The 14,495-nt window shown below is 55.1% G+C and overlaps 4 protein-coding genes across 4 annotated transcripts; 2 read left to right on the top strand and 2 right to left on the bottom strand.

Annotated features, from left to right (window-relative positions):
* Positions 1 to 501: 501 nt before the first annotated feature.
* LTHEOB_11 (Sterigmatocystin biosynthesis polyketide synthase) lies at positions 502 to 7,217 on the top strand (the record flags this gene model as incomplete). Its single annotated transcript, XM_035507706.1, has 9 exons — positions 502 to 1,098; positions 1,152 to 1,793; positions 1,847 to 2,183; positions 2,238 to 2,422; positions 2,475 to 3,721; positions 3,775 to 4,346; positions 4,399 to 6,573; positions 6,645 to 7,096; positions 7,158 to 7,217. The coding sequence occupies 9 exons, from the start codon at positions 502 to 504 to the stop codon at positions 7,215 to 7,217; spliced, it is 6,267 nt and encodes a 2,088-aa protein (XP_035372013.1).
* A 751-nt stretch (positions 7,218 to 7,968) lies between these two features.
* Positions 7,969 to 10,457, bottom strand: LTHEOB_12 (Monooxygenase FAD-binding protein; the record flags this gene model as incomplete). Its single annotated transcript, XM_035508817.1, has 6 exons — positions 7,969 to 8,950; positions 9,137 to 9,322; positions 9,375 to 9,437; positions 9,493 to 10,009; positions 10,069 to 10,134; positions 10,187 to 10,457. The coding sequence occupies 6 exons, from the start codon at positions 10,455 to 10,457 to the stop codon at positions 7,969 to 7,971; spliced, it is 2,085 nt and encodes a 694-aa protein (XP_035372014.1).
* A 254-nt stretch (positions 10,458 to 10,711) lies between these two features.
* LTHEOB_13 (O-methyltransferase) lies at positions 10,712 to 12,375 on the top strand (the record flags this gene model as incomplete). The annotated part of the gene is made up of 5 exons (XM_035509928.1): positions 10,712 to 11,069; positions 11,122 to 11,248; positions 11,308 to 11,651; positions 11,710 to 12,061; positions 12,114 to 12,375. The coding sequence occupies 5 exons, from the start codon at positions 10,712 to 10,714 to the stop codon at positions 12,373 to 12,375; spliced, it is 1,443 nt and encodes a 480-aa protein (XP_035372015.1).
* Positions 12,376 to 12,584: 209 nt separating this feature from the next.
* LTHEOB_14 (SANT domain DNA binding protein) lies at positions 12,585 to 13,918 on the bottom strand (the record flags this gene model as incomplete). The annotated part of the gene is made up of 6 exons (XM_035510096.1): positions 12,585 to 13,185; positions 13,244 to 13,344; positions 13,399 to 13,466; positions 13,518 to 13,561; positions 13,620 to 13,794; positions 13,849 to 13,918. 6 exons carry the CDS (start codon positions 13,916 to 13,918, stop codon positions 12,585 to 12,587), a joined length of 1,059 nt encoding a protein of 352 aa, XP_035372016.1.
* Between the last annotated feature and the right edge of the window lie 577 nt (positions 13,919 to 14,495).

Raw genomic sequence — 14,495 nt, forward strand, 5'->3', positions numbered from 1 at the left:
CACAAGGCAGCCGCAAGGCCTATATCCAGAGAACCCCATATCAGAATTTCGGTTCAGCGGCTCAACATCCTCTTGGAGCAATGCGTTGGGGCCGGAGTACATGAACATACGCGGGTCCGTGCCGTTGTGCAAGTTGACACCGCCTGCCTCAGCCTCGCAATCCTTTACGCCACAGTCAGCATTATCGGAGATGATGAATCCGAGCCTTGCGTCTGTAAGAAAACAGCAGTTTGAGCTATGCTCTATGTCCTCGGTGGTAAAAGGCTACCAGGCCCGTTCTGAAGCCCTGGAGAATAGTATTCTCCAGTGCTTAAGTGGATGGTCATTGTACCAAGACGGTATCTGATACGAAACGTTCCCTGACACAAGACCATATCTCTACAAGCGGAAAGTGGGAGGCGAGGCGTGCGTGGCTTTGCCTATAATTGTGTCCTTTTCGTCTTCCACTCGCACACCGAGCTCAACATTCCCGTCCATACTACACAAGTCTCAATTTCAACAATGGTGTACCGGGACATTCTCCTCTTTGCTGGTCAAGGCTCCAGTTCTTTTGGCCCTGACCACGTCAACACCCGGACTGGGGATATCCTGGCATCGTCACACACGGCAAACTCATTCCTCAAGGCTTGCCACGAAGCGCTCATCACCGAGCTCGATACTCTTGACGACAATGACAAGAGAAGCCTGCCCGATGACATGCGGTCATCCTTCAACACACCAGAGAGCCTTGTCGATCCCCCTTCTAGACTGTGCTCGAATCCGGTGGTGCAAGGAACGACCCTGTTCATTCATCAGATGCTCGAATTCATTGCCTACGAATCAGCACTCAACTCTCCTCCTGAACTGGTGGAAACCAGCGGATTTTGCTCCGGCGTCCTTGCAGCGATTGTCACCGCTTCAAGTCTGTCTCCAAGATCTCCCGACTTTGTGGACACGGCTGTGCATGCATACCGCCTCTCCTTCTGGATTGGCCTTCGAAATGGCCTTTTCTGCCGGTGCGTGATAGGCGGTTCTCGGGATGGTAGTTCCTGGTCTTTGACGGTGCTGGGGATGCCGGCACACGAGCTGGAAGGTCTGGTGAATGAGTACAACAAGGCAGTAAGTCCCGACCCACACCTAGGCAAGGTAAGAAGAGCCGCTGACGTCCGCAGCGAAACCAAACTCCTCCCATACGCATCGCGGCGGTCCTTTCCGAGAAAGCATTTTCTCTTACCGGGCCTGGCACAGCCTTGGATGATTTCAGGGCAAACAGCCTCCCCAAATCCACACCCTCTCTCCCTGCGAATGTACACGGATATTATCATGGCGGGCCTGTACTGCACGACACCCAGAGACAGGTCCTGGATGACGTCCAGCGGCGGGGAATCAACTTCCCTGCCTGGGAAGCACTGCAGGTACCGGTCCGCTCGACGTGTGATGGAGAGTACCTGAATGCAGCGGGTCATGGGGTTTCCCTGTTGGAAGCTGCGTTGCAGAGCATACTCGTCCGACCTGTTGATTGGTGGTTGGCATCACAAAAACTGGTATCCTTCGCGAATGCGAGGCTGGATGAAGACATCAATCTGTCGTACCGAATCCTGGCCTTGGGACCAAATGCAAAGTCTCTCTTGAGGGCTCTCAAAGAGAACAAGAGCTGCGACCGCCTGCGCATCGCGGATGGAATTTCGAACGTCGAGTCAGCGCCATCACCGAACGACATCGCAATTGTGGGCATGAGTGCCAACTTTCCACGCGGCAAAGGAACGGCGGAGCTATGGGATACTCTAGAGAAAGGTCTGAGTGCTTTGCAAGAGGTAAATTCCTTTCCCTGCATTGGCTGGTATGGTTCGTGCTGACCAGTATTCAGATACCGGCATCTCGATTTCAAATCTCTGACTACTACGAGAAGGATGCCGATAGGAAGCAGGCGACGCGGAAGCTCAGCTCTAAACACGGCAATTTTCTGGTGAATCCGTTCGAGTTTGACAACGGCTTCTTCCAGATCTCGCCACGAGAGGCCAAGTCGATGGATCCCCAACAACGTCTTCTTCTACTTGCAGCCCTCGATGCACTGGAGGACGCAGGGTACTCTCCGGATGCCACTGAGTCTTTCTGCCGAGACAGCATGGGCGTGTACGTTGGCGTTGCCACCGGAGACTACACAGACAACACACGCGATGATATTGACGTCTACTACAGCCCAGGTGTGTAACCAACACAGCTCTCCCCTTGACTGACAGCTGGCTTAATCTCCGCAGGAACGCTGCGGGCATTTCTCAGTGGGCGTATCTCGTACGCGTTCCAGCTGAAGGGTCCCTCCGTGGTCATCGATACAGCGTGCTCCTCCTCGGCAGTGGCGCTCTACCAGGCATGCAGAGCTCTACAGGCTGGCGACTGTAGCTCAGCGCTTGTAGGAGGCGTCAACGTCATCTCCAGTCCCGATGTAAGCCTCAATCACCACCATCCCGCTGCCATGCATTTGCTGATGTATTCAGATGTACCTCGGTCTTTCTCGCGCACACTTTCTCAGCCCAACGGGACAATGCAAGCCATGGGATGCGTCTGCAGACGGATACTGTCGCGCCGAGGGCTGTGGACTGTTCGTGCTCAAACGGTTCTCGGACGCGGTTGCTGAGGGAGACCGCATCCATGGCGTCATCCGGGGCATTGAGGTCAACCAGTGTGGAACTGCCAAGTCTATCACGCACCCGGATGCGGAAACGCAAGCTCGCCTCTTCAAACAATTATTCAACAAGACGAAGATTGACCCTAGCACTATCAGCGTCGTCGAGGCGCATGGAACTGGCACACAAGCGGGAGATTTTGCAGAAGTAAGCAGTCTGCAGGCCGCATTTGGACCGTCGCGATCACCAACGAACCCCCTCTTCCTGTCGTCGATAAAGGGCAACATGGGCCACTGCGAAGCAGCTTCTGGTGCTGCGGGGCTGTCAAAGCTGCTTCTCATGATGCAGCAGAAACAGATCCCACCGCAAGCCTCGTTCAAGACACTCAACCCCCGTCTGGCGACCATTGAACAGCACAATATTGTCGTTCCCACCACAGCTCGCCCATGGCAGGCCCCTGGCCATTCACCCCGACGAGCACTTCTTAACAACTTCGGCGCTGCAGGCTCCAACGCAGCCTTGATAGTTGAGGAGTACCAAGCGCCACCGCACCGGAACGTCTCACCTGCTCGTTCCTGCCATGTCCTCAACATCTCAGCCAAGACCTCGGATGCTTTGGAACGGCTGCGAGAGGCCTATTGCGAGTACATCGGCAGGAGCACTGCCAAGAGCAATCCCACCAACCTCTGCTGGTCTGCAAATGCCAGAAGGCGGGAATACGACATGTATCGCATCTCAGTCACGGGAAGCTCCCCAGACGAGCTGCTGCGGAAGTTGCAGCAAGCAGAATGCCCGAGCCGGTGGTCGCCGCCCCCACATGGAAGCGCCAATGTGTTTGTCTTCTCGGGACAGGGTGCCGTCTACCCGGGCATGGGTGCGGAGCTGCTGTCGACAGCTCCAGTCTTCGCCGAACAAGTACTTCTGTGCAACAGCGTCCTGACTGACGCGGGCTTCCCAAGTGTTGAAACGCTCATTGGGGACGACGACGGGAGATTCGGCAAGCTCGACGAGAAGTTACAGGTTGTCGTGGCACAGTGCGCCTGCTTTGTCCTGGAGTATTCCCTGGCCAAGCTGTGGATGTCGTGGGGCGTGCAGCCAGACATGCTGATTGGGCACAGGTAACATCTCAGAGCACCCAAGACCATATAGGCAAGACGCTAATATGTCACAGTGTTGGAGAGTTCGCAGCCCTGGCCATCTCAGGTGCATTGTCAATGCGTGATTCCCTGCTCCTCCTGGCCACGCGAGCGAAGTTGATGACCGAGCTGTGCGCTCCCGCTGTTTCGGGTATGGTGGCCTGCAACATCCCTACAGCAAAGATGCAGGCTCTCCTTTCTGAACAGAACGCTCGACTGTGTTCAATCACCGTTGCATGCAAGAACAGCACCAGCGATTGCGTTGTTGCCGGGCCGCTGGACCAGCTCAAGGACCTCGTGGCTTTCTGCAAGTCAGCCGGCATCAGAGCCAAACAGCTTGCCGTCCCCTACGGTTTCCATTCCGCCGCCATGGATCCAATAATGTCCAAGTACACGCAGGCTGCGTCTAAAGTCACTGTCAGCGTTCCCAATATTCCAGTGGCCTCAAGCTGTCTCGGCAAGCTTTTGCAGGCTGATGACATCAATGCGGAGTACCTTGCCAACCACACGCGCAATCCGGTCGAGTTCGAGGCAGCACTCGGCTGCGTGGCTGGGGCAATGGATGACCGCAACACGGTATTCTTGGAAATTGGCCCCGCAGCAACCAGTAAGTTCCAGTCCTTTCACAACACAGACTAAAGCTAATACACGGATAACAGCTCTTCCCATGGCAAAGTCGACCCTCAAGACCATGGAAGCCTCCTTTTTCCCTTCACTCAAGCCCACCGAGAAGCCATGGGTCAGCCTCAGCTCCGCTCTGAGTTCACTGCATCTGCAAAGGCAGTCGATCCGGTGGCGAGAGGTATATCGTGGCGCAGGTGCAACGTTTTTGGATGACATTCCACGATATCCCCTCTCGCTATCGACGTTTGTAGTTCCATACAAGGAACCAATCAGCAGTAGTCTTACGGGCATGACTGAAGACTCTCGTCCATCCGAGTCTCCATTCAAATTCCTAAACGGAAACCACACTCGCGACAATGCAGGCGTCGCCACATTTGAAGCCAAGGTGTCGGACTTGCAGGATTTCATCAAGGCACATTCAGTAGGCGGATCGCCACTTTGCCCGGCCTCGGTTTACATTGAGTTGGCACTCGAGGCACTGAACTCTTCACGACAAGGCGAATCCCAACGGGCTTTCCACGAGCTCACGGACATCACCTTCGAGAGGCCCCTTGTATACACAGATGACGCAGATTACAGCGTTTTCACCAGCATTGGTGCAGATGGCAGCGCGTTCCAAGTGAAATCAGACAGCAGCAGTCCGCATTGCTCGGGGACAGCGGCAGACGTGACTGACGCGGCCATCGAGAAGGAATTCACACGCAGAGCAGCGTACATCAAGCGGCAGCGGGCATCGGCTCAATTAGCAGACAGGTTCTCGTCGCGGATCATCTACGAGGTGGTTTTCCCCCGCGTAGTCTCCTACTCCGGTCCGTATCTCTCGCTCAAGGAGATCAGCATCACGACATCCGGCCTCGAGGGATATGGAAGTTTCCAGCTGCCTCAGGAGGGGGTGCCAGGCTTCGTCTGCCCGCCTGCATTCACCGATACTCTTCTCCATGCAGCAGGCTTCATCGCCAACAGTAAAATCAGACCGGACGAGGCTTGCATCTGCGTCCAGGTAGAGCGCGTCACGGTTCCAGCCAACAACATGGCGATATACGGGCAGGAAATGAGTGTCTACTGCAGCCTTGTCGAATGCCACGACGACATCATTGGTGACGCATATGCGCTCGACGACACCGGGAAGGTGTTGGCTGCAGTACATGGCATGCATTTCAAGCGGCTTCGTCTGAAGGCGTTCCAGGCTCACCTCGCCCGCGCCATACAGAGACCTTTGGAGGCAGCCAGACCAAGCCATACCCCTCGTGCCCCGGTTCTGGCCACTGTCAGCCGCCCCAAGAGCCAGCCAAGTGCTTCTCGTGCAGTTCATGAGAAGGTTGCTCAGGTGTGCGGAATCAAAGGCTCGATCGATCCACACAGCACTCTGGATGATCTGGGCATTGACTCTCTGATGTTCATTGAGCTGGTGCAAACGTTGCAACAGGAGTTTGCCCACCTGAGAATATCCAAAGCCGATCTGGAGGACTGCACCACGCTGCTTCAGATTGAGCAGGTCATCGCTGGCGCCTCGGGGGAAGTGCGAGGAGTGCCAACGCCATCCGAATCTAGCGAGGACGAGACTTACGCCAGCCGCAGCACCTGCGTGTCTCCGGTCGACGAGGCCAATTCAAACGACGTAGAAGCTCTCGACGCTTTCTGCAGGGAGATATGTGGCTTCTCACTGCACGACGTCGACCCAGATGCCGACCTGGCCTCGCTCGGCGTCGACTCGCTACTGTCTATCGAGCTGGCAACGGGCCTGGCCAACACTTTCGGCATCCAGCTCGGCGACGACAGCCACGCCGCAGTGCCCGCTCTGCGCGTCCGCCAGCTGCAAGAGCTGGTGTGTGGCGGGGAGAAGCCCGCGGCAATCGGCACGTCGCCGCCGCAGTCATCATCGGCATCATCGGCGGCGCTCTCATCATCCCTCAGGGACTCCAATGATCGTCCCCCCACCTTTCCTCCCGGCGTGTCCGAGTTCCCCGCTGAGCTGCAGCAGCAGTCGGGATACTCCGGGCTGATGAGCAGCCCGCTGTACCTGTTCCACGACGGGAGCGGGCTGTGCAACCCGTACGCGCGCCTGGCACCGCTAGACCGGCGTGTGCGCGGCATCTTCGCCCTCGACTTCTTCGGTGTGGACACGGCGATACAGAGCCTCGAAGATCTGGCGGCCCTCTACATCGAGCGTTCTGGCTTGATGAATCACACCGAGCCCATCGTCCTTGGCGGTAAGCAGAAACCCTTTCACTCTAGGCTAAAACCGGGCAAAAAAAAATGCTGACAATCACACCACGAACAGGCTGGTCATTCGGCGGCGTGCTCGCGTTCGAGGTCTCCCGGCAGCTCCGTCAGAGCCGCTCTCCGCGTGCTGTCCTGGGCGTCGTTCTCATTGACTCGCCCGCCCCCGTCGACCATGTGCCTCTCCCTTCGGCCGTTATCTCGCATATTGCCGGCCGCGGAGCCGGGGCCAATGCCTCCAAGACGCGTGGCTGCGTCGAAGCGCAGTTCCGCCGCAACGCCGAGCTGCTGGGCCGGTACAAGCCGCGTCCGGCTGGTGCAGACGTCCCTGTCGTGATGCTGAAGTGCAAGCGCACATTTGATACACAGGGTCTCTGTGGTGTGTCATATCCGTGGCTGAGTGATGAGGGGGCGAGAATTGAGTCTGTGAAGGTGTGGGAGAGATTGGTTGGAGGCCAAGTACGGGTATTGGATGTGAACGGTGATCACTTTGATTTGTTTGCGCCGAACAATGTGAGTTCCATCCCCCATTCCCTTTGTATGGTTTGTTCGTTCTGACTAACGGTTCCCTTAGGTTGAGAGCGTTTCTTCGGCTCTGAAGGAGGCGTGTCGGATTCTGGAAGCAGGGCTGTGACGATTCTCACGAAGTATCAAGTGGATTCCATGATATTCGCCTCTCTTTGTTTGCTTTTTGCTGTTTGTTACCTGCTAATGGGTATATATTCCGCGCTACCCTACACATAGATTGAGGATTATTTTGTGCATTCTTCAGATTTATTTCTTCTCAGTCCGTTTCTGTTAGTTATAGAACAGTAAGATACAGAATGACAATTGATCAATTTCAATAATTGGCGTCACAACTGATAACACATGTGCATCACTCTGGCCTACGCGCACTCCGGTCCGCCAAGCCTGCTTGCTGAATCATGCGAACCGTTTATCTTCGCCTTCCTTATAATGCTTCCACATTTAGACATGATCGTCCTTGGAAGCACTAAAGACATGATAAACTATGAGCCGATATATTTGATTGTAAAATTCGACTGCAAATTTTTCAAAGGGCATCAGAAATCCCAACTTAACAGCGTAAATAAAATCCAAAGGGCTGCTAGGTCATGCATATGCGTCCGGAAATCTTGAATACATTTGAAATATTTTCTGTTCTTGAGTTGACTTGGACGGGAATAGTTCCAACAGTAATTAGCCACAAAAGGAGCCGTGCAGAATGGTTGGCCGGACATGCTGTCTTTTTTCGAGTAATTCTCTGTAGAAACAACCGAGTCTTGAATCACTATGAAATGTTCCTGGAGTTTGCACTGTGACTTGTTTTGCAAAGAGTAGATTCGTAACTTCAACAACTTAACTACAACATTCTCCGTCCACGGTCACATACCCTCAGTCTCACGAGCCTTGCAAGAAAGAAGGAAACCTCCAAAGTACTCCTCCACCCTCTCCACCTCGCCCGGCTGCACCCCCATCCCAACCCACAAATCAGGCCTCACAATCGCCAGTGCGCCAGTCCGATGGTTCACGCCCCACGTCGTATGAGCATCCTCATCCGGCGCACGGTCATCATACACAACCGTCGCACACTTCCTCAAAGCCTCCAACTCCTGACTCCCTCCCACAACCTCGTCCATCTCCCACGGGAGCCGCTTCACCACGAGCACCAAGTTGAACCGCTCGGTGCCGCCGTACCGGTGGTAGAAGCCATCGGGACTCAGCGCCTTCTCGGCGAAGCGGCACAGCTGCCTGCGCACCTCGCGGCCGCCCAGGGTGGACGCGAACAGCACGAGGTGGAAGCGCGCGGCGCCGGCGAGGACGTCGTACAGGTAGCCCGTCTCGTTGGTCGAGAAGCAGACGCGCGGGTTGGGCGCGCGGACGCCGTTGTTGACGGCGAGTGGTGGGGCTGTCTTCTGCTCCGCCTGTGCTGGGGTGAGGACGGAGGCGTGAAAGGGCGCGTCGACGCCCAGGAGGAACTGGCCGTTGCGGGCGAAGAAGGAAGACAGGAATTTGAGGTCGTCTTCGCGGGTCTGCGGCTTGTTCGTGCCGTTGGTTGCTGTACCATTCGCTATCGTGCCGTTCTTGGTCGTTCCGTTCGTCGTAGTTCCATCAGTGCGCACTTCAGCACCTTCGGGGTTGCGGACGTTGGCGATGGAGAGGTCGGTGGCGCAGACGAAGCGGAGATACTCGCCAGAGGTTTCGATGATGCGGCAGGCATGCTCGCGGCGCTCAAGATTGTAGGTTGGCATGAGCGTCTCGAGACGGGCTTTGTTCTGCGCGACCAGGCCCATCTTCCACGCCAGGTTGCTCGAGTCCATGATGGAAGCATTGAGCCCGAAGGCTCCCATGACACTGTGAACATGACTATACATTTGATTAGCATATACTCTGGGGCATGGGCTACAGTTGGTACTTGCCCTGCATCACCAGCCAGGTGCACACGGAGATCGGGGGATGAAAAGGTTCTCGCCACTCGCTCAGATACTGTCATCTCATCAGCAGTGCTTGTGGGCAATAATGCAACAAAACATACTCTTCCACACGGCGAACCAGCTAAGTGAAGAGGCAAATCTGAGTTTGTAAGGAGAAAAGATCCTGTTGGCCTGCTCAAGAACCTCTTCCGGGGTGATGGAGTGGACGTCAACACGGCCACCTGCTTCGGCAAACGACGGGTCTTTAGCCTGGCGGGAAGCTGCAATTGGGCCAGTCTGTGAGACATCGAGCTGAGTGTACAATCTATTTGCTGGTAAGCTTCAGCTGTACTCAAGAATTGAATTGCTGCACCAACCTGATGTACCCGTCTTCTCTCGGAATTATCACACAGCCGCCATGCTTGGAGCTAATGACTGACCTGTTGACAACCTTTAGCTGTAGCGTTCTAAGAAAATATGACAAAAGAGACGTACCCAAACACCCAAGCGTGGGGATAGTCACTCTCGAAAACACAATCCATGATCCCCCAGTAGATGTCGGTACTCATACCGTCAAAAGGAATGGAGAGCTTCTTGCGAATCATGCTGGCCGCTCCATCGCTGCCAACGAGAAACTTCGCCTTAATTGTCTCCTCGGCGCCGGTGCGCTCGTTTTTAAGCGTCATCTGCACGGGATATGGCTGGTCTTCTGAGACATGGAAGTCCTTTAACGTGCTGTTACGCTCAACCAGCACCCGGTGGCGCATAAGATCGCGGATGTAAATGCGCTCAACCTGGCCCTGGGTGATGATGTGCAGACCACGGTAGCGCGAGTCACACTGGTGTGAGCGCGAGAACCACAGCTTCTTGCCGTCCTTGTAGATGGCCGTGCGTTCGATGATGGGCCCTTCTTCAGCCACCTCTTTCGCCAGGCCCCATGAGTTTAGGATCTCCAAGAAACGGGGCTGCACTCCATCTGCGCGGCCCGCGTCGAGAGGGCCTTCTGCTTTGTCTGCATAGTACTGGTGTCAACGCTATGGAGCCGTAGAACTGGTGTTGGCTTTGGCTCACCTATAATGCGGAAGGACACTCCCTGTCTCACCAGGCTGAGGGCTACTTCTAGCCCACTTGGTCCGGCTGCAGGAGAGTCAGCTTTGAAGATACCAGATGCAGTGGATGGTAGACGCACCGCCGCAGATGAGCACATCTACTTCGCTCGCAGGCTTCCACCAGTCGGGAATTCCATGTGGATTGTTTGTACCATCGTAGAGCGTGGGCCATGTGCGTTGCACATTGATTCCAAGATCATTGTGCACTGGCGAGGACACTACTTCCTTGGAGGGAGGCGTGACGTACTGTTCCGGCCCGTCGTTTTCGTCCGGGCCCCACTGCCATGGAGTACCCGACGCAGGCTCCCTGAAGCCTCGCTGCCACGTGTGAGGAGAAACTGCTTTAGCCATGCTTGCTGGTTGGACGTGCAGTGTTGATGGCGGCTGCACTGTCAGTATTTCTTTGCACAGGTCGAGCTCAGTGTAGTACTCCGGTCCCGTGCACTCACACCACCACTGCTCCTGTTGTCCACCATTGTATTTCCATTCCAAGTATCTTACTCTGGTCTCAACTCTTGAATTGATATACTCTGAAGCCCATTCTGCTCTTGGGACTTGTTAATTTTTCCAGTTTCTCAATACCGTCAGCTTCGCTAAAATTCAGCATGGATTCTAACGCAGCCTCCGAACTCCGCCAGCTTGGCAACCTTATTCAATCGTCCATCAACGCCATTCTGGGGCTGAATGAATCTATCGACAAGCGCGTCGCCACAGACTCGACCGTCCCTGACAAGCGACTCTTCGATGCGCAAAGGACATTGCTCTCCGCGGCGGGGAAGCTGACGGAGCTTGTGAGCCAGCCAAGCGGCAGGCTTCTAGAAGTGTCATCCCAGTACTACGAAGCAAGGTGCTTGCACATCGCTGCAGACAAGCGTATCCCTGATCTGCTGGCTGCATCCCCTGCTGCAGGTGTGCACATCGACACTCTTTCTGCTGCGGTTGGCATCGAATCTCGAAAGCTATGTGCGTTGGCCCATTCTCTCTGATTACACGCGAGTCGAGCTGACTTTAGTAGCCCGCATATTGCGTTGTCTCTGTTCCCTCCACATCTTCCGCGAAACCTCTGCAAACACGTTTGCCAATAACAACGTCTCCGCGGCATTAGTGGGGAATGAGCCACTCCGGGCATACATTCTGCTGTTGTAAGTATTTGTACGGCGTTCTCACTTCAAGTGTTGCTTTCTAATCCGGCTCTTCCCAGTGGCCTTGACTTGTACAGCGCCTCCGACTACCTTCCACGATACCTTAGCACTTCCGGACAGGGCTCCTCCTACGACGTCAAGCAGACTGCGTTTCAAGCTGCAGTCAATACATCGAAGCCCCGGTGGGAGTGGCTCGAGGAGAAGGTCACGGTCAAAAGCCTTCAGGATGGCAATTGCGGTTCCGGCGAGACTGACAGCGCGTATCCTGGTCCCTTTGGCGCAGAATTGGAAAAGGCGGTGGCGGGAAAATCTCCCGAGGAGCTGGTCCCTCGGCCTGAGCACGCCGTGTTTGGTCTTGCCATGCTTGGAGGCGGACGCGTGTTTGGAAAGGCGCACCTGTACGGTGAGTCATATATGCCTCAGAGCTTATTCTCTGATGCCCCGGCTAACTGGTTGGCAAGACTACCCGTGGGACTCTCTAGGACGAGCCACGGTGGTCGACGTTGGTGGAGGCGTCGGCGGTTTCTCCATGCAGCTCTCCCACCTGTATCCGAACCTCCGTTTCGTCGTGCAAGACCGAGCTCCCGTGTTGAAGCAAGCGGAGTCCGAGGTGTGGCCCAAGGAGAATCCTTCTGCTCTGCAGGAGGGCAGGGTTACATTCACTCCGCACAACTTCTTCGACAAGAACCCAGTTCAAGGTGCAGAGGTGTACTGGCTGCGCTACATTATCCATGACTGGTCAGATGACTACTGTGTTCAGATATTGTCGGCCATCCGCCCAAGCATGGGCCCGAAGTCGAGAATTCTGATCTGGTGAGCATGCTCTCCGTCCACTTTCCACGCCGATGATACTGACACACCACAGCGACCAAGTGATGAACACTACTCTGGGAACTTCGGAATTGCCAGCGGCGCCAGCCCCGCTCCCGGCGAACTGGGGCTACTACATGCGGTACTCGCACCAGCGGGACTTGGCCATGATGTCCATCATCAACGGCATTGAGCGCACTCCAGCCGAGTTCAAGGACATCATCGAGCGTGCAGGGCTGCGGCTGCGCAAGATCTGGGACTGCAGGAGCCAGGTCGGATTGGTCGAGGTTGTCTTGCCGGATTCAGAGCTGCTGTGACGCGCCAAACAGTATTTCTATTTATACGGAGTAGTGACTTCCCTTTCCTATCCACATTCGTTTCCAATCATGATAGTCACCGCGTAGCAATGTTGAAGCGCTCATGCTAAATGTCGATGTTTCTATTGCCGCAGATAGCTCTTGTCCTTCCTGTGCCAGTTCCAATTCCTCAAATCAAAACTCCCAAAACACCAGACGCTCTACGAAATCTACTTCATCTCAATGCGGAACTTTGTCTTCGAATGCACGAGCACTCCCATGACGCCTGTGACCGTCTCCATTGACGGGTTCTCGATAGACAAAACGAATTGGTGTGACGGCTGCGGATCAAAGGTCATATCGAGGCGAAGGCCCTGTGGATCGCGCTCTGGATCAAATTGAAATACCGAGGATGGATCAGGCAAATCGCCATTGTGAATCGCAGAACTGCTTGTGGTTGTCAGATCTGAGGAATCATCCAGTCCGGGGATATCCATTGGAATATCGAAATCCATGGCTGTCATGGACATGAATGCATCTCCTGATGTCATGGGCACGTCTATGGCACCAAACGGCTGCACGCTGGGCGCATCGGTTGTTGCGAACATGTCAATATCGAAGGGAGTGGTTGCAGTGGTATTCATGATGTCGTGGGGTGCTACCGACGAGTTCGCCTCCGCCTGGGGTAGCTGAACCGCGATCGTGTCGCCAGGCTCATCCGACGAGTTCTCGCTTTCATCGTCCGAGCTTTCGCCATCTCCGGCTCGTTGGGATGTCTGGATGGTGTCTGATCCCGCTCGAGATCCTCGTCTTCGGGTCAATGTCACATACCTTGGCGTTGTGATTAGGAACCGCGTTACAGGCAGCGTGGGAGAGACGGAACGCTCACCGGTTCTTCACGTTGTTGGTTGCTCTTCCCGGGAAGTAGTTTGTCTTGATTTCCTTCCACGCGCGTCCGTGTTTTTCGACAGCATGTAGCAGTGTTCGCTCCTGAAATTTGGCAGGTCAGCCCCTGTTTCCTCGGAGGAAGGCGTTGCTCCGCACCTCTTCTTGTGTCCACTTGCTGTGATCCAGATCCGGGTTCAGTGAGTGATGCCATCTTTTCGCGCATTCTAATTTCCAGTCAGTAAAGTTGGCCAGAGACAACTGGGAATGCTACTCACGATCTGCGCTGCGAGTTCCGACTTCTTCGGCAACGAGCGGCCACCTGTACGGGGTGTCAGTACGACCGAATATCATTACTTTGCTCGTCAAGTGAGGTATACTGCTGCCCATGCTCCTTGACACCAATGGCAAGACGCTGATCCTCGCTCGGCTCCCAGGCGCCCTTGCGGAGACCGCCAATGAGGTGGTTGCACCATCTCTTCCGGCAATCCTTGTTGCTCCGGTCGGGGAGCGCTTCAGCAATGGCAGTCCAGTCCTTTGCTTTTCCTTGGCTGGCTAGGGGGGTGTTAGACAGTCGGGACCGGTGTAGTGTGCCTGGTAACGACGTACCGGCGAGCGATATCTGATGCAGAAGAATTCTATCCTCTTCCGGAGTCCACTTTTTAGGGGCCTTGGACATTGCTCAAACAAATTCTCCGAGGCTACGCACGAACGATAGAATTGGGCCTGCAAAAGCATTTATAGCTAGTCGCCTCCTGAACTCCGTGGCTTGCGACAGCTTCCATTGACTCAGGTAGTCGTATTTTATACTATCGTCTAGTCGCCCCGGGGAAAACCAACCAAGGTGTTGCATAGTGAGGTTCGAAGGATTGTGGCCCATGCAAGTCTCTAGGGTCCTGACTTTTCTAAAACGCTGCATTAGGCATCCCAGCCGAGTACGTGCAATCGTATCCCCAGCCTCATGTCCGTCGCCTGCTGCATGCTTTAGACGAGGACTTTGATTGGCGGAATGCCCTTGTCAAGCACACGTGCTGATCCAGGGGTCTGGTTGATGCCTACATCTGTCGGCGGGGGGACCGGCGTAACCTGCAGGGGCTGGGTTGCGCACAGAGCAACATTTCGGAATGCAGCACCCTCCTCGAATGTGGTCGATGGCTGTAGAAAAGTCGATGCCTTTCCAATTCCTACGGCTTACAGCTAGTATACTGGCACTGTAAACCTCTCACAGCCAAACGACTGATACTTAATTTGTGGCC

Source organism: Lasiodiplodia theobromae, assembly GCF_012971845.1.
Source record: "Lasiodiplodia theobromae strain AM2As chromosome Unknown scaffold_1, whole genome shotgun sequence".
In the NCBI taxonomy this organism is placed as follows: Eukaryota; Fungi; Ascomycota; class Dothideomycetes; order Botryosphaeriales; family Botryosphaeriaceae; genus Lasiodiplodia; species Lasiodiplodia theobromae.